General features: G+C 36.6%; 2 protein-coding genes and 1 long non-coding RNA gene across 6 annotated transcripts in view; 1 reads left to right on the plus strand and 2 right to left on the minus strand.

Moving 5' to 3' along the window:
* Nucleotides 1-1,082: 1,082 nt before the first annotated feature.
* On the plus strand, nucleotides 1,083-12,188 carry LOC127634034 (myosin-7-like). Its single transcript, XM_052113432.1, has 39 exons — nucleotides 1,083-1,134; nucleotides 1,336-1,377; nucleotides 1,531-1,739; nucleotides 2,251-2,394; nucleotides 2,482-2,638; nucleotides 2,735-2,762; nucleotides 3,523-3,628; nucleotides 3,771-3,863; nucleotides 3,966-4,029; nucleotides 4,132-4,230; nucleotides 4,321-4,424; nucleotides 4,567-4,705; nucleotides 4,799-4,917; nucleotides 5,019-5,168; nucleotides 5,269-5,439; nucleotides 5,528-5,837; nucleotides 5,944-6,023; nucleotides 6,144-6,349; nucleotides 6,427-6,550; nucleotides 6,663-6,799; nucleotides 6,883-7,138; nucleotides 7,255-7,497; nucleotides 7,577-7,753; nucleotides 7,868-8,013; nucleotides 8,096-8,186; nucleotides 8,283-8,672; nucleotides 8,751-8,877; nucleotides 8,958-9,076; nucleotides 9,179-9,375; nucleotides 9,507-9,690; nucleotides 9,812-9,977; nucleotides 10,062-10,186; nucleotides 10,283-10,591; nucleotides 10,685-10,888; nucleotides 10,990-11,286; nucleotides 11,391-11,495; nucleotides 11,606-11,701; nucleotides 11,854-11,988; nucleotides 12,091-12,188. Exons 3-39 carry the CDS (start codon nucleotides 1,539-1,541, stop codon nucleotides 12,109-12,111), a joined length of 5,820 nt encoding a protein of 1,939 aa, XP_051969392.1. The 5' UTR covers nucleotides 1,083-1,134; nucleotides 1,336-1,377; nucleotides 1,531-1,538; the 3' UTR covers nucleotides 12,112-12,188.
* A 2,511-nt stretch (nucleotides 12,189-14,699) lies between these two features.
* Nucleotides 14,700-16,713, minus strand: LOC127634635 (uncharacterized). The gene is made up of 3 exons (XR_007969387.1): nucleotides 16,662-16,713; nucleotides 16,081-16,178; nucleotides 14,700-15,893 (listed from the first exon to the last, which is right to left on the minus strand). It is a non-coding gene; the product is annotated as an uncharacterized LOC127634635 (long non-coding RNA).
* Nucleotides 16,714-19,590: 2,877 nt separating this feature from the next.
* The window catches only part of LOC127634152 (microtubule-associated protein 4), a 93,810-nt gene continuing 87,171 nt past the window's right edge, over nucleotides 19,591-26,229 (minus strand). For all 4 annotated transcript variants that reach the window (XM_052113557.1, XM_052113559.1, XM_052113558.1 and 1 more), the window contains one exon: nucleotides 19,591-24,578. In XM_052113557.1, coding sequence (XP_051969517.1) covers nucleotides 24,571-24,578 — 8 coding nt within the window. In that variant the 3' untranslated portion in view covers nucleotides 19,591-24,570. The remainder of the gene's footprint in view (nucleotides 24,579-26,229) is intronic.

Consider the following 26,229-nt stretch of genomic DNA (forward strand, 5'->3'; position numbering starts at 1 on the left):
ACTGTATATAATTCATACGTATGTGTGTTATAGCATCAATACTTTGATACTGATCATATTTCTAGCATCACATGTTGTTTCAAGATCCTAATCCATATGTTTAAAGATCCCAAGGTTCCAAATAAATGATGCAGCAGACAACAATTCACACATTTGCAATGTGGAAAGCAGCTGCTTCAGCAACTCAATGCACCAAGGCCCACATCTACAGCTGTCTGAGACCCTCAGCACTCACTGTAAAGGAGCTAAAAAAATTTAGTATGGTTATCCTTGTCCTCAAGGATAGAGCAAAACAATGGCATGTCAACAAGAAATGCAAGAGGTTGCAGTCCATCGGTACAGGCTGTGACAATCGAGCCGTAGGCCTCTCCTGACCTTGCCCCGAAGCACAAAAGACCAGCTGTTGGCTGTCCGTCGCCTCCATCTATAGACAGACCTGAATTAGTTTAATAATTTGTCACAGGTGATCAACACGTTTATTCTATTTCACCTCTTTACTTAACATGTTAAAAAAAGCCTACAATATGTGCAGAAGATAAACTTGATATCGCATGCAGATATTACTTTGATTTAGGCCTGTGCTGACATTGGTTTCTGGGACTTCAGATACAATTAATTATTTAGCTTCTTATAGTAGTGAAGAAGGAATTTGTAATACTCACTGGTGACCTTCTACCTCTTATTCTTTTACATTCCTCAATAATGCATAACATTTTATTGTTAACCGGATATGTTACATTGGTTAGCTCCTTGTCTTTCAAAGAAAGAAAATAAAACATAGAGGCTGTGCAAGACAATGTAAAAATCTTCAAAAGAGGTTCACATTTCTCAGATTTCTAGGTGTCCTGCACTAAGAAGAAGAGATCCAAAATAGCCAACTGTTGCTTTTGTTAACCTGAGACAACGTCGTAAAAGGACTTACTGATTATGTGTTGATGAAGCTTCTAAGCAACATGGGTGTTCTCTTGTCCTTCCTCCTTGAAGCCTATTGTTACATCCCACCATATATGTCAACCATTTATTTAGCAGGACAAAGGTGGGGCATCTGTGGCCGACAACCTTTTTAGGATCAGTGACTCCCTTTAAAAAGCTGGCATCCACTCTGGAGTGGACAAGACACAGGACAAACCTAAGGTAAGAACCAAAGGGCCCACAAGCAGGAAGATCATCTGGACCTAACACGCATTGCTTCAAAAGCTGACACAAAAAGATAAATGAATTGGAAGTTAGAATAGTTACTGCACCAACTGAGATGTAGTGATTTTCCTAAACAGTTCAAATCAAAAACAGGTCAGTGTTCTCAAACGCTAATGACTCCTTTGTTTTTATCCTCAGCATAACACCAGTTAAAAGGTACAGAGGTCTGACAATCACAAGGTGAGAAGTTTTAACTACTTGCAAATACATCCTAAGTATTGAAATGCATTACTGTGATGCCAATTATGTGGGACCAAATACTTTGAAACTGCTTCTCTGCAGTGTTGTTTAAAGACAGAACATGTATGACGTTGTTCATCTGTTCACTTCTAGATTTTAGAATGGGTGACGCGTTAATGGCGGAGTTTGGGACAGCCGCTTCCTTCCTGCGGAAGTCGGATAAGGAGCGTCTGGAGGCCCAGACTCGCCCCTTCGACATGAAGAAAGAATGCTTTGTGCCCGACCCTGAAGTTGAGTACGTCAAAGCCACCATCACCAGTAGAGATGGTGACAAAGTCACTGTTGACACTGAGTTCGGGAAGGTAAGGATCCAGTGGTTTTCTTATCTCTCTAAAGCAAGCATCACTAAGGGTTTGTGGTATAGGTTAGGTTATACTGTCAAGGGTATGTGTTTAGGTAAATGTTAAATTCAATTTATGCTACGGACATCACATAGAATGGTTTATTGAGGTGACATGTGCTGTTATTTTAGACTTATTGAAGGAGGGAAATGTAGGGACAGGAATATCATAGATTTTGGGTCATTTTGTTTTTAACTTACAGTAATAAACCACCCGAGATGCCTTAGAACATCTTAGCAACCACATAGTAACGCTTTGTCAACCACCCACAGCACACTAGAATCATGACAATGAGTTTTACACTCACCGTTTTTCAGAAAATGTAAAAATCTACTTGACAAAACAGTAGCAATATGATTTTCAATGTGCTAGGCAAACAAAACAAATGCTGGGGATGCTGCCATAATCTAACCAAAAAAGTTTTAATTTTACGCAGTTAAAGACTTATATTCTTATTTTCTCAATTCATCAGACTCTGACCGTCAAGGAAGTTGATGTCCACCCTCAGAACCCGCCAAAGTTCGATAAAATTGAGGACATGGCGATGTTCACCTTCCTCCACGAGCCCGCTGTGCTGTTTAACCTCAAAGAGCGTTACGCAGCCTGGATGATCTACGTGAGTGACCAAATCAGAGCCTTAATGAATATACTGCAAATACATGATGTATAATCATACTGATCCAATTCATCTCTCGCATAACAGACCTATTCAGGGCTGTTCTGTGTCACTGTCAATCCCTACAAGTGGCTGCCAGTGTACGATTCCTCTGTTGTCAAAGCTTACAGAGGCAAGAAGAGGACTGAAGCTCCTCCTCACATCTTCTCCATCTCTGACAATGCCTACCAGTACATGCTGTCAGGTTAGAACTGTACCTTAACTCTATTCAACTGTACAACACCGATGTTATTATACACAAACCTTTTTTCAACAATTATTTCTGAATTTCTCCAAACAGACAGGGAGAACCAGTCTGTCCTGATCACGTAAGTCACATCAGCCTTATTTTTAAGTGCTTAGTATATTTACATAATTCAATTCAATTAAATGTATTTCTATATCACTTTTCACAATACATACAGTATTGTTCCAAAGCAGTAAGCCAAAGTCCAGCAATGACAAGGATACAACTTTAAGATGTTTAATGAAGAAAACATCTATCCCTTAAAGGGGTAAAGTGAATGCAAGTGAATGGGTGCCATGAGGCTGCTGGCTGTTTGACGGTATAAAAGGCATATTTAGGCAGCATAAAAGTAATCCAAATGATGCCAGTCAATCAATGAATGTCTTCTGAAGCAAATCGATAGGTTTGTGTAAAAAATAGATAATTAAAACTTTATTCACTTTTAAAAATGCTTCCAGCTAGCAGTGGGCGTAAGCATGATGGTGTGCTTACTCAAGAAGTCAGAAGTGTGCACTTCTGGAACGAATATCATGCAAGAATTAGGTTGTTTCAAACATGATTCCAGCGCTGGCTGGAAGTAACAATTTAAAGTTAAAAACATTTTAATTATCGATGTGTTTCTTACACAAAACCTATTGATTTTGCATCAGAAGACACAGCCAGCTACCTGATGGCACGCATTCACTTGCATTGTATGGACAAACAGAGCTGAAATGTGCTTATAAAAATATGAATTTTGGTTCTGCTGAAAAAGGAAAGACATACATATCTGGGCTGGCTTAAAGGTCAGTCAATCATGAGAGAATTTTCATTTTTGGGTGACTAATCCTTTTAATCCACAGTGGAGAATCCGGTGCTGGAAAGACTGTGAACACCAAGAGAGTCATTCAGTACTTTGCCAGCATTGCTGCTGTAACTGGAAAAAAAGATGCAGCATCTGAGAAGAAGGTGAATATGGTCTCAAAACTACTATTCTATAAATAAACACATGATGCTTGTGTAAACTTTTAAAAGTATAATATGCTGAGATCCATAAGAGATAATTAAATCTTAGTATGTAGCCTGGATTTATTGTGTTGTTTGTTTCTAGGGTACCTTGGAAGATCAAATCATCCAAGCTAACCCTGCCTTGGAGGCCTTTGGCAATGCCAAGACCATCAGAAATGACAACTCCTCACGATTCGTAGGTTTTCCCAATAATCATGAATGTGTTGTATCAAAAAAGCTAATTCTACCATAAAAAATAATAGTAATTAAGAGACCTTATTTTTTTATAAATGAACAGGGTAAATTCATCCGAATTCACTTTGGTGTGAGTGGAAAACTGTCTTCTGCTGATATTGAAACCTGTGAGTACGCTTTCTCATATCAAGAATATGATTGGACATCTTTAATATATCTACAAATATTTAAGACAGTAAATAATAACTTTATGCATTTTCCTCATTTAGATCTGCTGGAAAAGTCTCGTGTGACTTTCCAGCTCAAGGCTGAGAGAGACTACCACATCTTCTACCAGATCCTGTCTCAGAAGAAACCGGAACTGTTGGGTAGGTTTCTATATGCAATGATGTGCAGCTATATTACATGCGCCAAATGTATCAGTTCGCACAACTAACTGTAATGTACATTCTTTACAGAGATGTTGCTCATCACAAACAACCCCTATGATTACTGCTACATCTCACAAGGAGAGACGCAAGTGGCATCTATTGATGATGCTGAAGAGCTGATGGCCACTGATGTTAGTGACATCCCAATATAAGATAACAATATATACTGTATATATAAACATCAGTGATGAATTAAAAGGTCTTTGACAAAAGACCAAAGTTCAACAGAAAGTGTAACAAAAGTAGACTAACCATGCTGTTTCCAAACCATAGGAAGCCTTTGATGTCTTGGGCTTTACAGCAGAAGAAAAGGCAGGCATCTATAAGATGACTGGTGCCATTATGCACTATGGTAACATGAAGTTTAAGCAAAAGCAGAGAGAGGAACAGGCAGAGGCTGATGGAACTGAAGGCAAGTGACTTTGTGCAATCAATACCACAATGGTGTGTGTTAGTCTTTGTTGCACAGTTCTAAATTTTAAACAAAATGTTTAATCTTCTCAAGATGCTGACAAAGTTGCGTATCTGATGGGCCTGAACTCTGCTGACCTCATAAAGGGTTTGTGTCACCCAAGAGTCAAAGTCGGAAATGAGTGGGTCACCAAGGGACAAAGTGTCCAGCAGGTGAATAAACTTCATATTAAGCATAATTTAAGCCTTGCAATCATGTCATCATTTTTTTTTTTTTTTTTTTTACATACCTCCACTTTTTAACACAATTCCAGGTGTACTACTCCATTGGTGCACTGGCAAAGTCAGTGTATGAAAAGATGTTCCTTTGGATGGTTATAAGAATCAACCAGTCCCTGGACACCAAGCAGCCTCGCCAGTACTTCATTGGTGTGCTGGACATTGCTGGATTTGAGATCTTTGATGTAAGCTGTCAATAACTTATAAACTGTTTTTCAAGAACAATTTTAACAAGAATTGTTACTTGGTTCACCATTGTGATTGCACACTGTACTCCACTTGCAGTATAACACCTTTGAGCAGCTGTGCATCAACTTCACTAATGAGAAGTTGCAGCAGTTCTTCAACCACCACATGTTTGTGCTGGAACAAGAGGAATACAAGAAAGAGGGTATTGAGTGGGAGTTCATTGACTTTGGCATGGACTTGGCAGCTTGCATTGAGCTTATAGAGAAGGTGTGTTTATGAACAGATACTTTTAAATGCAGGCACATAATATATTTTAATATAATTTACACTATATTTTATACTCTGTTTTCTGCAGCCCATGGGTATCATGTCCATCCTTGAAGAGGAGTGCATGTTCCCCAAAGCCAGTGATGCCACATTTAAAGCTAAGCTTTATGACAACCACTTGGGTAAGAACCCTACCTTCCAGAAGCCCAGGATTGTCAAGGGTAAACCAGAGGCCCATTTCTCCCTGGTTCACTACGCTGGCATAGTTGATTACAACATTTCAAACTGGCTGGTGAAGAACAAAGATCCCCTAAATGAGACTGTGGTTGGACTCTTTCAAAAGTCTACCGTGAAGCTGTTGTCCTACCTCTTTGCTAACTATTCAGGGGCTGATTCAGGTGTGCAATGATCTTCATTTGAAGAAAATATTTTGCATAGTGATCTTTTAGGATTTCCAGAGAAACACAAGATAAATAATTTTCTTTGACAATTTCCTTGTTTCAGCCGGAGATTCAGGCAAAGGAGGTAAAGGAGGTGCCAAAAAGAAGGGTTCCTCTTTCCAGACCGTGTCAGCTCTCCACAGGGTAAGACTTACCCATTAACACTTGGCCATTAAAATAAGTTCTCAAACAACAAGATAAAAGTGAATTCACTTCATTAAACAGAACTATTTACCTAATGTTATGGTTATTTTCTGACCATAGGAGAACTTGAACAAACTGATGACCAACTTGAGGTCAACTCACCCCCACTTTGTGCGTTGCCTGATCCCCAATGAGACAAAGACTCCTGGGGCAATGGAGAATCCTCTGGTCATGCACCAACTGCGTTGTAACGGTGTGCTGGAGGGTATTAGAATTTGCAGAAAAGGATTCCCCAACAGGATTCTTTATGGAGATTTCAAACAAAGGTGAAAAGCTTGAAATAGATACAGTGGAAAAGGAAATGTGTTCAAACTTTTTAACATACTTTTATACCTCTTGTCAGATACCGTATTCTGAACCCATCTGCTATCCCTGAGGGACAGTTCATTGACAATAAAAAAGCTGCTGAAAAAATGCTTGGCTCACTGGACCTTGATCACAGCCAGTACAAGTTAGGACATACTAAGGTATAATAATTCAAAATTCTTTCAAATAAAATTATAGTCTTTAAATAGCTTGTTTAAACAAAATTGTACAGAAAGTGAAAATATTTTTTTTTTTTTACGGATTTGTGTAAAGGTGTTCTTCAAGGCTGGTCTTCTGGGTACACTTGAAGAGATGCGAGACGATCGTCTTGCTCTCATTATTACCGGTATTCAAGCAAGAGCTCGTGGTATTCTCTCAAGAATTGAGTTCCAAAAGATTGTTGAGCGCAGGTGAGAATTCAGATCGCATAATCACATTATAGAAGAAATTCAATACCTTTAATGGTTTAAACAATTGGCATATTACATTGCAGAGATTCATTGCTGGTGATCCAGTGGAATGTACGTGCCTTCATGGGGGTCAAGAATTGGCCCTGGATGAAGCTCTACTTTAAAATTAAACCTCTGCTTAAAACTGCTGAGAATGAGAAAGAAATGGCCAACATGAAGGAGGAATTTACCAAGTTGAAGGAAGCTTTTGCCAAATCTGAAGCCCGCAGAAAGGAGCTTGAAGAAAAGATGGTTTCTATGCTCCAAGAGAAAAATGACCTACAACTTGCAATGCAGTCTGTACGTCCACATGGGGAAAAAGTGTTTTTTACATTTAAAATATAATATAAAATGATAAAATAATACAATACAAAATAATGAAATCTCTCCTTCAAAATTCTTTTGCACTTCGACAGGAGCAAGATAATCTTTGCGATGCTGAGGAGAGATGTGAGGGTCTGATCAAGAGCAAGATCCAGCTTGAGGCCAAAGCCAAAGAGCTGACCGAGCGACTGGAGGATGAAGAGGAAATGAATGCCGAGTTGGTTGCAAAGAAACGAAAGCTGGAGGATGAATGTTCTGAGCTCAAGAAGGACATTGACGATCTCGAGCTTACTCTGGCCAAAGTGGAGAAAGAGAAACATGCCACGGAGAACAAGGTTGGCTCTAAAACCTCATACAGTTCTGTCAGCATTACACATGTTATGAGCTTTTTGAACTCCTGACTCTTTTCCTTAGGTTAAAAACCTGACTGAAGAAATGTCAGCTCTAGATGAAATCATTGCCAAGCTGACCAAGGAGAAGAAAGCCCTGCAGGAGGCTCATCAGCAAACGCTGGATGACCTCCAGAGTGAAGAAGACAAAGTCAACACACTCACAAAAGCCAAAGCCAAGCTGGAGCAACAAGTTGATGATGTAAGTACTTGAAAAGTTGTGGAGTTACAAGAAAATCTTACTTAAAAACACATGAGGTATGAGGTATGATGAGTTTTAAAAACAATGATAAGTAATTATATTTTTCTCAATAAGCTTGAGGGATCCCTTGAGCAAGAAAAGAAGCTGCGCATGGATCTTGAAAGGGCCAAGAGAAAGCTGGAGGGTGATTTAAAATTGACCCAGGAGAGCATTATGGACTTGGAAAATGACAAACAGCAGATGGAGGAGAAGCTAAAGAAGTAAGAACAGATAAGATTTCTGAAAAAAGAACACATATAAAGAATAAAATCACTCACCAAACATTCTGATATAACTTTTTAGGAAGGACTTTGAAGTTAGCCAGCTCAACAGCAAAATTGAGGATGAACAAGCCCTTGGTGCCCAACTCCAGAAGAAACTGAAGGAGCTGCAAGTATGTTTAAACCAAAAAAGCAAAATCGTTAAGAAAATAAAGGATACATTTTTTGAGTCAATTATAACACAAACCCTCCATTTTGTCCATTTCTAGGCACGTATTGAAGAGCTTGAGGAAGAGCTGGAGGCTGAGAGAGCTGCTCGTGCCAAAGTTGAAAAGCAGAGGGCAGATTTGGCCAGAGAACTGGAGGAGATCAGTGAGAGGTTGGAGGAGGCTGGTGGTGCCACTGCTGCCCAGGTTGAGATGAACAAGAAACGTGAAGCCGAGTTCCAGAAACTGCGCAGAGATCTTGAAGAGGCCACTCTGCATCATGAGGCCACTGCTTCTACACTGAGGAAGAAACATGCAGACAGTGTGGCTGATCTGGGAGAGCAGATTGACAACCTTCAGAGAGTGAAGCAGAAGCTTGAGAAAGAGAAGAGTGAACTGAAGTTAGAGCTTGATGATGTGGTGTCCAACATGGAACAAATTGTAAAATCGAAGGTTAGTAACAACATAGAAATGTGAGACAGTAAGAAATATTGTGTCAAACTGCAATGTAAAACCAATATATTTCATTAGAGCAACCTGGAGAAAATGTGCAGAACTTTGGAAGACCAGATGAGTGAGTACAGAACAAAAGCTGAGGAAGGCCAGCGCACAATTAATGATTTCACCATGCAAAAGGCCAAGCTGCAAACCGAGAATGGTAAAAACACGAGATAGAGCTATTATATAACTTAACTCAATTCCTTCACAAAAATATAATTTTATGATATTGTATTTTAGGTGAACTTTCGAGACAGCTAGAAGAGAAAGACTCTTTGGTGTCTCAGCTGACCAGAAGCAAGCAGTCCTACACTCAGCAGATTGAAGACCTCAAGAGACAATTGGAGGAGGAAGTCAAGGTTTGCATTTCAGTTCATATGTTTTCCTTGAGGTAGAATTATTTTTACACATTAGGACATTACACACCACTAACAGATGTCGCTATTTAAATTTTTTATCAGGCTAAGAATGCCCTGGCCCATGCAGTGCAGTCTGCTCGACATGATTCTGATCTACTGAGGGAGCAGTATGAGGAGGAGCAGGAAGCCAAAGCTGAGCTGCAGCGTAGTCTCTCCAAGGCGAACTCTGAGGTGGCTCAGTGGAGAACCAAGTATGAGACTGATGCCATTCAGAGGACTGAAGAGCTGGAGGATGCTAAGTAAGTTTTTAAATATTTTTGTTTTCCAGATTTGTATATAGTTATTTACAAATTCCTTTACTCCGTGATTTATTTTCAGGCTTGTTCTTTTTTATAAAACTCTTAAACTCTCTTTATAATGACAAAATTAGAAAGAAATTGGCTCAGCGCCTCCAAGAAGCAGAAGAAGCTGTGGAAGCAATTAATGCTAAATGCTCCTCTCTGGAGAAGACCAAGCACAGACTGCAGAATGAGATTGAAGATCTCATGGTTGATGTGGAGAGATCCAATGCTGCTGCTGCTGCTCTGGACAAGAAGCAAAGAAACTTTGACAAGGTAATACACAAAATAAATTTCATTTATGTTTTATTTTATGAATTTGGTCAGTGTTTTTGCAAATGTTGTTGTAGTTTTATGTAAGCAATTGTGCAAGAGCCTAATATAAATGCCTAATCAGGTCTTGGCTGAGTGGAAGCAGAAGTATGAGGAGTCTCAGACTGAACTAGAAAGTGCCCAGAAAGAGTCTAGATCTCTCAGCACTGAACTTTTCAAACTAAAGAACTCCTATGAAGAGGTCTTGGATCAGCTTGAGACAATGAAGAGAGAGAACAAGAACCTCCAAGGTTTCCAGAGATTGCTTATCTTTACAAATCAAATTTCTGGGGAGGTTCAGTGTATTTTTGCTTAAACTTTATTCTCTTTTTAAGAGGAAATTTCTGACCTCACTGAGCAACTTGGAGAGTCTGGAAAAAGCATTCATGAGTTGGAGAAGGTTAGGAAGCAGCTGGAGCAGGAAAAAGCAGAGATTCAGACAGCCTTGGAGGAGGCTGAGGTAAACCTGAGAATTTTTTCTTACTTTTTATTTGTTTTCTTTACATAAAGCTAATTTATTTTTGGACACAACTGAAATTTTGTTTCGCATCAAAAGGGTTCCCTTGAACATGAGGAAGGCAAGATCTTGAGAACTCAACTGGAGTTCAATCAAGTAAAGGCTGATATTGAACGTAAGCTGACTGAGAAAGATGAGGAGATGGAGCAGGCCAAGAGGAACCAGCAGAGAATGATCGATACCCTTCAGAGCTCACTTGAGTCAGAGACTCGCAGCAGGAATGAAGCCCTCAGACTGAAGAAGAAGATGGAGGGAGACCTCAATGAGATGGAGATTCAGCTCAGCCAGGCAAACCGGCAGGCAGCAGAAGCCCAGAAACAACTCAAGGGTCTTCATGGACATCTCAAAGTATGATGCCTTTTCAGCTTAATTTTTAAATGCCTTCATAAAATCTCAAAACGTTTTTCAGTCTGTTTATTTGTTAAAATTGGTGCTTCACAGGATGCCCAACTGCAGCTGGATGATAATATTCGTGGTAATGATGATCTCAAAGAGAACATCGCCATTGTGGAGAGACGCAACAATCTGCTGCAGGCTGAACTGGATGAGTTGAGATCTCTGGTGGAACAGACTGAGAGAGGAAGGAAACTGGCTGAGCAGGAACTGCTGGACGTCAGTGAGAGGGTTCAGCTGCTGCACTCTCAGGTAGGCCATGTCTAGTCAAAGGCAAAGAAGGCCTTTAAACTCTGTCTTAGTTAATAATTTCATTTTAAGACTATATAAATGTGATTATTCTCAATGTTCAGAACACCAGCCTGCTGAACCAGAAGAAAAAGCTGGAGGGAGACAATTCTCAGCTTCAGACTGAGGTTGAGGAGGCTGTGCAGGAGTGCAGAAATGCTGAGGAAAAAGCCAAGAAGGCCATCACTGATGCTGCCATGATGGCAGAGGAGCTGAAGAAGGAGCAGGACACCAGTGCTCATCTGGAGCGCATGAAGAAGAACATGGAGCAGACCATCAAGGATCTGCAGCACCGTCTGGATGAAGCTGAGCAGATCGCCATGAAGGGAGGCAAGAAGCAGGTCCAGAAACTGGAAGCCAGGGTCAGTTTATGAAGCTTAGTTTTATTCATACATTTTGTGGAGATGGCTATTATTATTTGATGACTTCAGAGTTGGTAATTTTGAGAACATTTTGGTTTTGCTAGGTGAGAGACCTGGAAAATGAGGTGGAGATGGAACAGAGAAAATCGAGCGATTCTGTCAAAGGAATCCGTAAATATGAGAGACGCATCAAGGAGCTCACCTACCAGGTTAACAAATAAACCATTAATAAACCAATGTCTTGATATTTCATAAATAACATTTTAAACACATATGGGAAACAATCAAGTCACATTGTACCCCTTAACTCCATTTGTAGACTGAGGAGGATCGTAAGAATCTGGCTCGTCTGCAGGATCTGGTGGACAAACTTCAACTGAAGGTCAAGTCCTACAAGAGAACAGCTGAGGAGGCGGTGAGTAATTGTTCACTGTTGACCTTGTATGCAATGACTTCTGCAATTGTTTTGTAAAGTCAAGTAAACAAATTCACTCAGTTAAAGAAGTATTGCTGTTTCTGTCAGATTGAGTTACTGAGTAACAATCTTTTTATCATTTTGTTTTTCAGGAGGAACAGGCCAATGCTAATCTGGGCAAGTTCCGTAAGATACAGCATGAGCTGGATGAAGCAGAGGAGAGAGCTGATATTGCTGAATCTCAGGTCAACAAGCTGAGAGCCAAGAGCCGTGATTCAGGACCAAAGGTACCCCCCCAATAAAAAATTTAAATGTTCAGCAGCATAGTTTACAATGGCACTCACAAAACTGCATTGGTAAAAGGTCTGTTTCTCTTCTCTTTGCTACAGAAAGGACATGATGAAGAGTAATACTCCACTACAAAGTTTCTGGCTGCTTTGATGCCATGCTCATGTACTAGTTTTGATGTAGTAATAAAATAGCAATTATGAATTCTTGTGTCTGTGGCTTTCTTTCCAATTTCTGTTTCATGTGTATTTTTTTTGTCCCATTATACATCTCTAGTACAAAGGTGGGCATTACAAACCAAACAAAAAAGACTTAAAATCTAAAATTGATAAATGTATAAATGTATAAATATATATATATATATATATATATATATATATATATATATATATATATATATATAACCTTCCCAGTTATCAGTCCTTTAACCACTATGCCACCTTCTGTAAGAGTACTGTACAAAGCTCCTGCCCATATCATACTGAACATACAGAAATTAAATTGTGTTATGAATGAAAACAAGGCTGTGAATTAATAGACTTAAAGTCTCTTCAATAGGTTGTACTGTATGCACTATGGTGTAATAATACAGTAGCCGTACTTCAGAGCCCTTTAAAATACAGAGCAGATTTTTTTTTCTTGTAAATAGCTTTGCATTTCCTTGTTATAGTTTGTTCCCTCGCAATAACTTTTGCATGCCCTCAAAACAATTACTACAGTTTTACTACAGTAACCATATTTCAAGCTTGATATTCATCGTAAAACAATAGTTATAATACAGGACAATAAAAATTATAGTAATAAAAATCATAATTTTGGAGATATTATGGTTTTACACAAATACCATGTTATAGTGACCACAATATTAATCATTGTTAATCTATAGTAAAATCAAAGTTACTATATAGATATAGTAAACTGTATTAAAAAACGTGTTTTCAGGGGCTGGGTAGCTTAGCAAATAAAGATGCTGACTATCACACCTGGAGTCACAAGTTCAAATCCAGGGCAAGCTGACTGACTCCAGCCAGGTCTCCTAAGCAACCAAATTGGCCCGGTTGCTAGGGAGGGTAGAGTCACATGGGGTAACCTCCTCTTGGTCACTATAATGTGGTTCCCGCTCTCGTTGGGGCGCTTGGCATGTTGTGCGTGGATGCTGCGGAGTATAGCGTTAAGCCTCCACACACGCCATGTCTCCACGGTAACATGCTCAACAAGTCACGTGATAAGATGAGTGGGTTGATGTTCTCAGATGCAGAGGTAACCGAGATTCGTCCTCCACCATCCGCATTGAGGCGAGTCACTACGCCACCACAAGGACTTAGAGCGCATTGGAAAAAAAATAAATAAAAAAAATAAATAAATTTCCACCAAAACAAAAACCAAACAAACAAAACACCAAACTGTTATGGTTACTATCATAGTAAACGTATGGTTATTCTGCAATAACCATGTTTAAACTACGGAATTTATATAGTAAAACTATAATAACCACAAAAGTATGATTTCATTACCATAGTTTTTGATTTCCTGTATTATTACCAGTGTTAGGTGTAATCAGTTTACAAAGTAATTAGTTACTGTAATCTAATTACATTTAAGTTACAAAATAGTGCAATGCATTGCAATTTACATTCTTGTAATCAGATTACAGACTTCCAATTAATTTCATTACTTTTAAGTACATTATAGGATTATGCTCATATCTAATCTATTAGTTTTGTAGAATAAATGGATTATGGCCCACTTATGAGTCATTGTGAAGGAGAAATGCAAGGTGCTGAGAGTATGACTTGTATGTAACAATGACCAACCAAGAAATATAGATATTATTTTTAATGTTAGCAGAAACGTGTCTTAGAAAGTAACTTGAAAGTAAACTAATGACTATTTAAAGGAAGGAATTATTAAATTAATCTGATTACAGTTTTAGAGAAACAATTAGCAATTCATAGTGGAATACTATTTTTAAGTAATTTATCCAACACTGATTATTTCTATGGCTGTGTCTCGTTTGGAAGGATGCGTCCTTCGGAGGTTGCATTTGTCGGCCGCATACATCATCAAGGCGTCAAGTCTCGTTTCAATTTCTTTTTGGGGAATGCAAAAAAGGTTGGCAATTGTATAAGGGTCAATTACGTATAAAGATTTTTAACAGGCCATTTTTAAATTACAAAAAATAAGAATATCAATTGCAATTGTTCAAACATTAATCATATAAAAATTTGTAATAAAGTGATTTTTCATCTAGATGAACTGGCCGTGGCCTAAAGAAATTTGATGTGGTGCGACCATGATTTATCTTAAAATTTATAAATGTTCCTTATCATGCTTAACCTTTTTTACAAGTTCTAAGTAATATAAAGTGTTTAGAAATAAAGTATTTGATTTGTTGTGTTTTTATAAATAATGATCTCATATTTTTGTTCCACAATGTCAGTTGTCTTAAATGTAAAAGACTTATTTTTCCTCTAAATCGCATAAAACTGATAATTAAAAAATAATTTTAAAAGAAAACACCATTTACTTAAGCATACTGTATTAGTGATTAATATTGCAGCCACATAAATTAAATATTTTATTTTGAATTTAATAGTTATTGCTATCATTGGTCGCTCCAAATGACATGAAGACCTCATATAGTTAAAAATGTATTTAAAGAGATCAATAAATGATACATTTCATACAAAAAAATTTATTAAAACCAGATTTTATTAAAATTTCACAGAATTTTCATGAACACAAATTCATGAAAATTTTTTCCCCCTAAAAATCTCATCACAAACATTTATAATGCAGCACACATTCATGGCATTGTTTTGAACCAACATTTAATTTAACTTGACAATCATCATGTTCCTGATGGGTATTTGGAATTTCCACGTGAATGTGGGGTACTTGGTGTTAACTGCAGGCACTTCTTTAACCCCAGTTATTTCTGAACTTTGCCCAATCTTGGCTGCTCAACTTAAGAGTAGAGTGAGGTTGTTGGCTCAGGTTCTGAGATTTTTCTTACAGCAGAAAATGACATCTGGAGTTTGTTGCCACATGAATAAGTTATTTTCACCCGACTGCCGCATGGACCTAACCTGGACTTCCTCTCGCACAACCTCAAGGACCTACATATGGAAGCTCATCATAGGTTACAATCACAAACTTGCCACTCAAGTCTTGAAGAACATCTTTTTCCCTTGGTGGCTCAGAAGTGCTTGAGGGATCCTCAGTGTGGCACATGGTGTCCCTCAGGTCCACTTTCACTGGCTGGTAACATAGGCATGTCTTCATTTCTGCATGCTTGCAGAAGCATGAAAACCCCATATGACTAAGTTGTGCAGCTTGTGAGGGCAAATCCTGGTGTATTTTTAAGGTGCCCTTCACAGCCGTCAATTTGCCTAGAATCAGCTCATCATACTTCTGAATGGTCTCTTCGCTTACCCAATGGTGAGTAATAGTTTACCCTGATTTTTTGGCCAGCATCTCATACAAGTCCAGGAGTCTGCAGCTTGCCTCCTGGTTGAACGTATGAGATCTGCATCCCTCTTTACGGCACCACCAATGCCATCCGGGGCACCCTTTCCATGGGACTTTTCTGAATAGTTCCATGTAACATGCTTGAACCCAGAAAGGAAAGGCACAGTACTAAGGACGTAAAAGACTGCTTTGTTCCTGTACTGTGAAACGGGTCCACCGCTGATTATATGTAGACCTGTAATCTGTGCGCAGGTTGCCTGAAGCTCTATCAGCATGGGAACTATCTCCATAGATGGCGGTGTAAGGTCTCACACAGCGTTTGCTATCTTGTTCCTTTCCCTGTAAGCACTGAATGCAGCCCTCCATTTCTCTCTCTGGCAGCTCACTTGACTTCACATATGGAATCTTTCACTCACATTTTCTTCTCTGGTAGCTGAAACAGTAATGTAATATAGCATCATACCATAAATCTACAGTGTATATTCCATTTTATTTTTGACTGATGATAGATGACAGGAGATAAACATGTAAACGAAAAAATTATTTCCTGCAGGTAAAGAAAAACACAAGGGCAAAAATATGTACTTAATGTTGCTTTATAGTTTTCATTTTTAACTTACCTATCTCTTCTCCAAGCAAGGTTCTCAGCTCTTGCTGCAGGGTCAGAATGAACATGCTGCCTATGGCGAGCGCGTTTTACTTTGCATAGCAGTGGCATCTGATAAAGTAGATTAGATAAATAAATAATGAATGCATAATAATTGCAGAAACACCAATGTGAAATTACAGGCTCTAAAAAATAAATAAAAAAATGTCCCCCAAATGATATTGTACAAAGATTAAACATAAACCATTGTGTCTTAAATGTTAGAAAAATGACAGCATAAAAATCTATTCCAAATAATACTAAAATAAAGCACTTGACGTATATAAATCATCAATTGAATATAAAAGCAGAAAAACTGCCAATCTAGGACATATATCTATCATGGAATACATTGCAATACTCGCAAAACATGATATTTTAAAGTTCAGTTAAAATATACAGGCACAGAATTAGCCACCTAAACAAAACAAGCTAGCTTCCCACAAAAGGTCACTATGACATTTATAATCAAAATATATATTTGTAGAAAAACTACATACAAAAAGTTTTACAAAAACGTTTTTTTTTTTTCAAATTTGAGAGAACGTTACAAACCTGTTTGCTGCTTCCATGGGTCCTTGGCAAACTGGTATATCATGCAACTTCCTGTCTTTGAAAGGATTTCAACATAAAAGTCCCAAAGCGGTCGTTTCTTGATGGTCGCGCCACGTATTTCATAAAATTGGACATCATCGGACAACGTTTGTATATTATGATGGAAATACAAATGCTTTGCAATTTTGTACAGTACTACAAAACACATTGGAAATCATGCCAAAATGGGCAGAATAATAAACCTGAATAGATATAGAGTAATTTCAAAGAAGTTTTCAAAACAGCAGTCATGGACGGTCGCACCACATGATATTTTGTTAACTAACAGAAAAATTACAAATAACTACATTTTTTGAAAATGTCATTGACCCTTATACATGTAAATGATGCGATCTAAAGTGCATTTGAACAGCGGTGAAACACTTATAATGGGTTACATTTATAGGAGCAGACAGAGAAGTTTGAAGTAAGTTTGGAGCAGAAGAAATAGAGATAAACCTTATGTTATTTGTCAGCTTTACACTAAGCTAAAATGCTATTTCTAGACATTTTACATGCACGTTACCAGACATGATCATATTTCTATAAAGAAAATTCACGTTAGATCATAATTTCTTTAAATAAATATTAATAATAATATTAATATACAAAATGGTTTAAACGAATATCAACACTGACTGTTTACCTTCAATAACAGTACATCAATTCATCTGAAGAAATCTGAGGGGGAAAAATCCATTGACGGTTGAGAATTTCCCGCCTTGAAGATGCGCTGGTGCTTAAAACGGCGATGACGTCACATATTCTCGTTCATTACTGCACGTATGTACACCTCAATTACTTTGTTTTGCTTTTTGAAAATGTAACTTTTGGTAATTTAAAGTATGAAAAAAGTAAAAAAAAAAAAATTCAGGCATATTTAAGGAATCATTATATTAGTTAGTTATTACATACATAAATATATTTTCAAATAAGCAGCCCCTTTTCTCTGTAGCTTTTAAAGAAATTGAAAATGATGCATCTGCTATTAAGGATAGTACCAATAGAAAATATATAAAGACAGTTGATTTATATGCTGTTTATAAGAGCTTTGAGTAATACTTTAGGTCTTGTGGTTTTTTTGGGGATTCACGTTTATTTTATTATTTTTATTTTATATTTATTTTTTTCTTTCTCCCCCTGGCGGTAAGATGTGGCATGATGTTTTGTATGTTGTTCAACGCATAATAAAATAAACAAATATGCACACCTCAAATGTACCAAAGCTTCAGCTGACTACTACTGTATGAATTGATTTTATGGGAGTCGAATCTAGTGTGGGAATCGACTCTTATCTTTTTAAACAGGACATTGTGATTGGCTTAAACCAGCGAGTTGGGAGTTCTGAGAACCAATCACATGTCTCAAACCTGCGGGAGGCCCAGTTAACATCCATATTTTTATTTTTTGTCTCATAAGAAGTTTTATACCTATTGCTGTATAATGTGTAATATTTTTTGATACACAGTAAATGTTGCTTTTAATAATAATAATAATAATGATAAAAGCATGTCATACAGTACCTGTGCGTTTACTGTACGCAAAGAAAATTTAGCTGAGACGGGCCACTTCTGTTAAAATGAATGGGAGAAATTGGAACGCCCAACGTACAAAGGAAGTCCCGCCTTACATGTAAAAGAGCCAATCACCTTTTAGATAAGGACAACGCGCATGCGCATTCGCTATACTAGCCTGGAAAATCTCGTTTTTAGCGTAATCTGAGGCAAATCAGCTCAATTTATGATTCCAGTGTTGTCAAATTTTCCTGCTGATTTGAAATATGTTCTTTGATCGTAATCTTCACCAACATTTTTTGAGATTTTGGTCTTTCCCCGTTCAAGGTGATAGCAGTTGCAATGGCATAACTGGAAATAGCCTCACGAGAGCGTTCCAGAGAAAGACTTTGCTGGTTTGAGTGAGGAATAATGTGTGATAAACTAAAAGACAAATCTGAACTCATGCTGTAGTACAAGTCAGTTCATAGGGCAGAGGTTTGGGTAGTAAATGAATGCTTTTTTTGCTAATTGTGTGTGTATATTTTTCTCCCTGCTGCTGATGATTTTTTCTGTCATTTTCTCTAGTATCTATTTGACAATTGAATACTCGATCCATCCCGACCATACATTACCATCATCCCCTAGTTGTTGCTTTAGTATGCTGTAATAATTAAGCAAATATATTTACAAGATATATATATTGTAAATATAAATCACGGCTGAAGGGTGTTAGGCATGACGTGAGCCATGACTATATTCGCAATATATCACAGCCTCAAGTACCTTATTGCTTTCATAAAAGGGTCACCACATAATAAAAATATTTAGGATACAAATGATCATTAAAATGTTATATTTTGTAAGTAAAATCGTTAAAAGTCATCCTTCCGCCACATAGTCCCTTCAGTAAACAGAACTATTATGGGTGCTGCGGAGTGATACAAATAGTAGTTCTGTGAAGATGTCAGAGCTGTGCTTTATCATGAATAAAACACGGCTGTTGACCAATCAGCATCCAGAGCCGAAACTATCAGATTTCCTTAACTTATAACTTTGTTATCATATCCCCTTTGTATCGAGCCTAACAACGGCATTCAGCCGTGACAATATTCACACTATAGCACAACCTCTCGTACCATTTTGCTTAAATATTCATTTATTAAACATGTAGGAATGAACAAATCAGTAACCATCAATGACCATTGAGAAATATAATGTATAAATAAAATAAGTTTCTCACACAGGGTTCTGCTTTATCCAAAGAGTCCCTGAAAAATGCATGTAATGGTTTAATACCACTTTCCCACCTATAATCACATGAGAAAACAACACTAAAATCATCATATCATTCTATCAATTTCAGTATATAATGAACAGAAATAACAGCTTCAGAATGTTTTTAACACTTTCTTTTATTTAATGTTTAATAATCACATCATAGTTAACAATTAACCACAATTAACACCTCATTCAAACCAAAAATATAATGACATTTTCATGGAAAAACTCGAAAAACTAAAGGAAAACAAACCGAATCACAAGAAACCACAACAGAACAACCAGTTTTGCAGAATAAATTCATACGTTTCTTTAGTTTTCATGTTATTTCCGGGTTGTACGTCTTTATAATAATAGTATGATTATGGGCAACAACTCTCCCAGAATTAGATATAATAATAGTTGGACCTCTCCTCTCACTCCCTCCTTCAACCGTATATGTCCTTCATGGCACAATCAATCAGTGCAATTGAAACACATTTAATGCCCCCCCCCCCCAATTTTAGTTTCTTTCTCAGCATTCATTGTTGTACGACTAGTATTTGTAAATAGGTAAGGGGCTATGTGAGACTCATTGAGATTATATGACGAGGTCATGGGCCACCTGAAAAGGACCCATCTGCCATCTTAACCGATACCCAAAACCAAAATATTAAAGACACACAAATATATGTGCACCGCATCTTTAGTATATTTCAAACACATTTGTTCTCCTCTGCCTTTTTCCTTGGAAAAGGGCCAAAAATGACAACAATAATAATAATAATTATAATAATACAAACAAGTTTATAATACCAAAAATCCATTAAAGGTACATGATATCAGCAGTAACTCATTTTGAGCGTCACAGATTTATTTGTTCAAACATTACTTTTACACTTGTGGCAATATCGTAAGTGTTAACAGAGATGGCAATATGTATTTATTTACATAAAACTGTTTGCTAGTCGTCGGGAAATCAATTGCTGCGATTTTTGAATGGGTTGCTTTCAGGCACAGAAAATGGATTTAATTATGACCATGTTACTACAAGCAAAAGTCGAGGTTAGACATTATTATTGTATTTCAAAGACTAAAGCTTGCCCATAGTGTTCGAATGCTGCACAACACAGCTCAAATACAACTATTTACACACCTCTCCTTTTTCTGAAAAAGAAAGGACTATAAATAACTATTATTGCCCAAATTATTACTTAGTAAAATAATGCATTTTCTACTGTGCCATGTTTTCTTTTCGCCAATTTATGGGTTAATTATTTAAATAAACGCTGTTTTCTTAGATCAAATGGGAGACTGCTGCCAACTCTCAATATCTAAATTACACGGTTGCATTCTTTATCTAAAAACATCTCCAAGAGACATCATATTTCTCACACACATGTGCTTTAGCATGATTAGATATGTGTGCATGTTTTTCCAAACTGGGTGCAATCTGCTGATAATCTGGCCATTCGTGATAAGAATTATCGTAGAAAATGCTACAAGTGAAATAAAGCTACAAGAAACGTTTCAACGTTAACACCCCCCCCCCGCCCCCCCCCCCAATATCCGTTCGACTCACAAGATGGACCAGAACGCAAAGCTTTAACTTTAAAAAAGACCTGAAAAACATTTGCAAAAGTATTAGACCGATATATCGGCCTGACCGATTAATATACCGATATTTGGCCGTTTTGAGATTATCGGCATAAGCGATAACCGATTTAGTTCAAATATTGTGTGAAATAAGTGCTATTTTGTGTACATCTCATTTTGCTGTCATTCAATTTCACCAGAATTATATCGGCCGCCCTGCTCTCTAGATATATCGGTATCAGCATCAGCCATTGAACAACCCATATCGGCTGACGACTAATAAGTAATAAGCAATTAAAACTACTGAAATCACATACAATTTCACTGGTTTCTCATAAAGCAACTATTAAAAGTACATAAAAGGTTTCAAGCTGTGACATTCTGAATTGTGTCCCTTCAAAGGCAGGAAATAAGCGTATATGCTACCAGGCACTGACTCGCCATTGGACCTCCTCCCATTTTCCCATATAACAACATGCTGTCCCTAAACAAATGTGTACACGTTACTTCAACTTGTCAACATCTACTAAGTGTGTCTCCACACTTCCTGTCTCTCAGACCTACTAACTGTCCATTAAATATCCACCTCAAACCCTCTTCACTTTCACAAACCTGTCTGAAGGTGCGTTTGACACTATCAGCTTAATTTACTGTGCGTTTAAGTTGAGTTTAATGTCTTATGGGCATTGTGAGACACCGTTATATTGCTTTACAATTACGAGGAAAAAAAAACATCAGCTGGTCACGAGAATTAAACGAAATAGTCAAAATAAACAGTTTAACAACACAGATCAATGCTACAGTATTCACTCAGACACACACACCATCACGAAACACAGTTTAAAAGAGACTGGCTGTGTTCAGAATGGAATACTAGCTTACTACTTAATGAATGCTTTAATACAGTATATATGGAATACTGTAGTATATACTTCGTAGTATGCTACATAAATGTATTACCTTCTTTGTTTAATTCAGCGAGTGGCGTCCGCTTATCATCGTGGTAATAAAAATGGCTATTTTGTAGGTTATGTATCGGCCACCGATATTTATCGGCAAATTATTGACCAAAATAAAATCATCAGCACAAACACACACACAAAAACCCATACATTTATTGCGTTTTAGAATTTCTTTTTTCCTGTGTAAAATAATAATAAAATAAAAAACATCTATCCAAATAAATAAATCTAAACAATTAAAGCATAAGCATAACATGCATTTACAATAAGTATATAGATATTGGTTTAAACGGCAAAAAGAAAAGTGCAAAAATGTTTTAGAGGTGCAAAAAAAACTTTTTCCTAATTTTATTTTTTTTTTTTATCTTGTATTTATCTGTATTTGTGTGTGTGTTTATATTTTCATTGTGGCTCTAAAAAATATATAATTTTTAGAATTTTTTTTAGAACAATAAAAATGGCTTTTGTAGCTGTATCGGCTGTTGATATTAATAAAAAAAAATTAATATTGGTAAAATTGGCACTTTCTAATCCAATTTTGTCTAAAAAAAAAATTCAAAAAAAGAGACTTTTTGGTGGTCCAATCAAGTTAGTCATTAAAGAGATCAACAACTGTTGATAGCATACAGTACACTAAAATAAATAAATAGGACTTTATATTTAAATCATCCCAATTAGTACAATTACATGCACTTCAAAAGTTAGACTTAAGTTGGACTAAAACAATAATTTGTGTTTTTAAAATGTCAATGCTTAAGTTCGACTGAAATCGTATCAGTCCGGTTTTTACGAAGTCCAACTAACAGACCTGGATAACACGATTTTAGCCCAAAAAATGAAAGGTGAAGTCAAGCACATTGCATTGTGGAATGCAGTATTGCACTTTGTTCACAGCACATTCTAGAAATGAAGGTAGTCATCAGGGAACTCCCTCCATGCATACAGAAAATGTGCATAAACTGCTCAGTATTCATAATATATACTGCAAAAACAGTCAGAGTAATACGGTAGTACGCTATTCCGAACACAGCTGTTCACATAGCCTAAGTGTTTAAATATCAGCTGTACTGAAGGTCAAGGTAGAGGAGCACATGACAGGGTCACATGACAGCCCTGTATGCTGAATGAGATGATGGCCAGATGGATCCAGATGAATATATGTATATATGGTGGTGATGGGCACGAACAGATCAGCTACTTTCATTATGAATACCAAGTTTGAGATCCTAAAGGAGTTGCAACATGGTTAAACAGAATAAAGGCATTTTCACACGACTCAGCGCAATTTTCTTTGACAGTTTTCAATTTCAATGTTGCTTTGCACTCTAAATGTCATTAGTGAGGCAAAATCATGTGCGGATTGTCTGCTAATCGCCGAGCACAATTACATGCACACCAATACGCTGATAACGGCCAAAGATCGTCTTATTCAAGCAATCAGACAATGCAAGAAAGCCACGTTTACATGACACCTGAAGTCACCAGATTATTACCTGATTTATCTATCCATTAACAGTTATGTGCACAACACTTGCGTGCATTGAATAAGCCGGTAAGAACAGCGGTAAAGGTGTTTACAAGCAACTCAAAATCGGTGTAATGGGCAAAAATCTTCGTGTGACGATCGGTTTTTGCTTAAATGTTTACAAACTTAAACTGATTAGACAAATTCGTTTAAAAGCCATTTACACAAGCGCACATGTCGTCGGCTTATTAAGCATAATCGGTGTAAGATTGCATATTTAAACACTTCCAAAGGTCATCAGCAAAAGAGATAGTTGAAAGTGTTTGAAACGCTTGACAGGCTTGCGTTCCACTGAGTTCAATGCACTGGGCAACGCTAACGTGAGTCAAGTGAAAACACCTTTAGTTGTCAGGACTACAACTAGATTTCATGCTCTACAACTAGTTATGTAGGTGTTGTCTGCCATGTCATTTCCAAATCAAAACTTACAAACCGTTACCATCAGAGTATCTAGACCCTCAGGAGGAGTATTGCCCTCCCAACCCTCTTCAATAAGGTCATTTTTTGCATATTCTGAAGTCTGTAGTCTGTGCACAGCCGAGTTATATCTCTAACCAATCAGAAATCACGGTCAAGAACATCAACAACAAGCACACCAATCAAATGAGTAATAGCAATGGTAGGAGGCGGGATTTAGAGAGCAGCAGATGAAGGGTAAGAGAGAAATCATGTCTGGAGTCCGGTGAGCGAACAAGCGTCACCTCCTTGTTCTAGGGAGCAGAGGGCAGGGCGTCGTTTGAGAGCGGGGGATGCCGACGGTCGCGAGGGAGTCGTTGAGCGAGACGCTGCTGCGTAACAGGTGGGGGTGGACAGGGCTGTCACCCGAGATGGGCCAGGTGATGATGTCGGCGCCGTGGTCCGTGCGAGAGCGAGCGTTCTCGCGGAAATTTAGCTTGAAAGACTCAATCTGCATCAGAGAGTGTGAGGAAAGACAGAATAGAGGAGGAGCAGAACATAAAAACGGGGTCAACGGGGAGGAGAGGGGGTGATCGAGGGGTGAAATGAAAAGGGCACAGTGATAGCAAAAAGTCGAGTTAGATGCCTGAAAAATAAGAAGAGGTCAAGACGATTTGGTGATCAGAGAATTGCACTTTAAAGACATCAGTACAGTGTAGAAGTCAACCGATTTATCGTTTTTGCCAATTATTTTTATATAGATATTCCAGGTTCAATACAAGTTCAGCTCAATCGACAGCATTTGTGGCATTAAGTTGATTACCACACGAAAATTATTTCGACTTTTCAAAAAAAATAAAAAATAAATAAAAAGCAAAGATCTGGGTTAAAAATCTTTTTAACAGAAGAGCAGAGTACGGGGGGCTAAATTACTCAAAATTAAATAATGAAAAGCATTTTAAAATATTTAATTTAATCATTAAATATATAGTTCACTAATTAAATTTTTTATTTAATAAATAATTAAACATTAAAATAATTGTATCAATTATTAAATACATAGTGAATTAATTACATGCAAAATCAAATAATTAAATATGTAATTAAATACATTAAACTGTAAATGTTTTTGCATCAATTCTCTTTTAGGGTTAATTTTAGATTTATACGTGAGAGTAAATGCTTAGTGTCTTTTCATTGTCAGGGTTATGTTTATCTGCACGTCACTCAACGACAGTGTGCGTCTCCTTTAATCTAGATTTCTTTAGACTTTGTTTAGTTATGCACGCTTTCTTCACACCGCAACTATGGCTGGGCTTGATATGGAAGGCCAAATTACTCAATTAAATAAATAAACATATTTAAATATTAAAATAAATCATTAAATACATTGCGAGTTAATTAAATCCATCATTAAATATTTTAATAAATCATTAAATTGTGATTTAATTAAATGCATCATTAAACAAATAATTCAATATTTAAATAAATCATTAAATACATTGTGAATTAATTAAATTCATAATTAATTAAATAATTACATATTTAAACAAATCATTAAATTGTGATTTAATTAAATGAATAATTACATATTTAAACAAATCATTAAATTGTGATTTAATTAAATGAATAATTACATATTTAAACAAATCATTAAATTGTGATTTAATTAAATGAATAATTAAATATTTAAATAAATCATTAAATACTGATGAATTAATTAAATGCATTATTAAAAAAATAATGAAATATTTAAATAATATTAAATACATAATAAATTAACTACATGTCAAATTAATTAAATAAATATTTAAATATATCATTAAATACATTGTGAATTAATTCAATTCATCATTAATTAAATAATTACATATTTAAACAAATCATTAAATTGTGATTTAATTAAATGAATAATTACATATTTAAACAAATCATTAAATTGTGATTTAATTAAATGAATAATTAAATATTTAAATAAATCATTAAATACTGATGAATTAATTAAATGCATCATTAAAAAAATTATGAAATATTTAAATAATATTAAATACATAATAAATTAACTACATGTCAAATTAATTAAATAAATATTTAAATATATCATTAAATACAGAAATGTTTTTTTAAATGATAAATAAATTATTAAATAAATCAATAAATGCCCCTTGTATTTTATTTTAGCACTATTTAACGTCTATTTTCATTTGAACATTGATTTTATATTTATGCATGAGCTTCGTGTCTTTTCATTGTCAGGGTTGTTTATCGGCACGTCACTCAACGACAGTGGGCGTCGC

The sequence above is a fragment of the Xyrauchen texanus genome, chromosome 41 (assembly GCF_025860055.1).
Source record: "Xyrauchen texanus isolate HMW12.3.18 chromosome 41, RBS_HiC_50CHRs, whole genome shotgun sequence".
NCBI lineage: Eukaryota > Metazoa > Chordata > Actinopteri > Cypriniformes > Catostomidae > Xyrauchen > Xyrauchen texanus.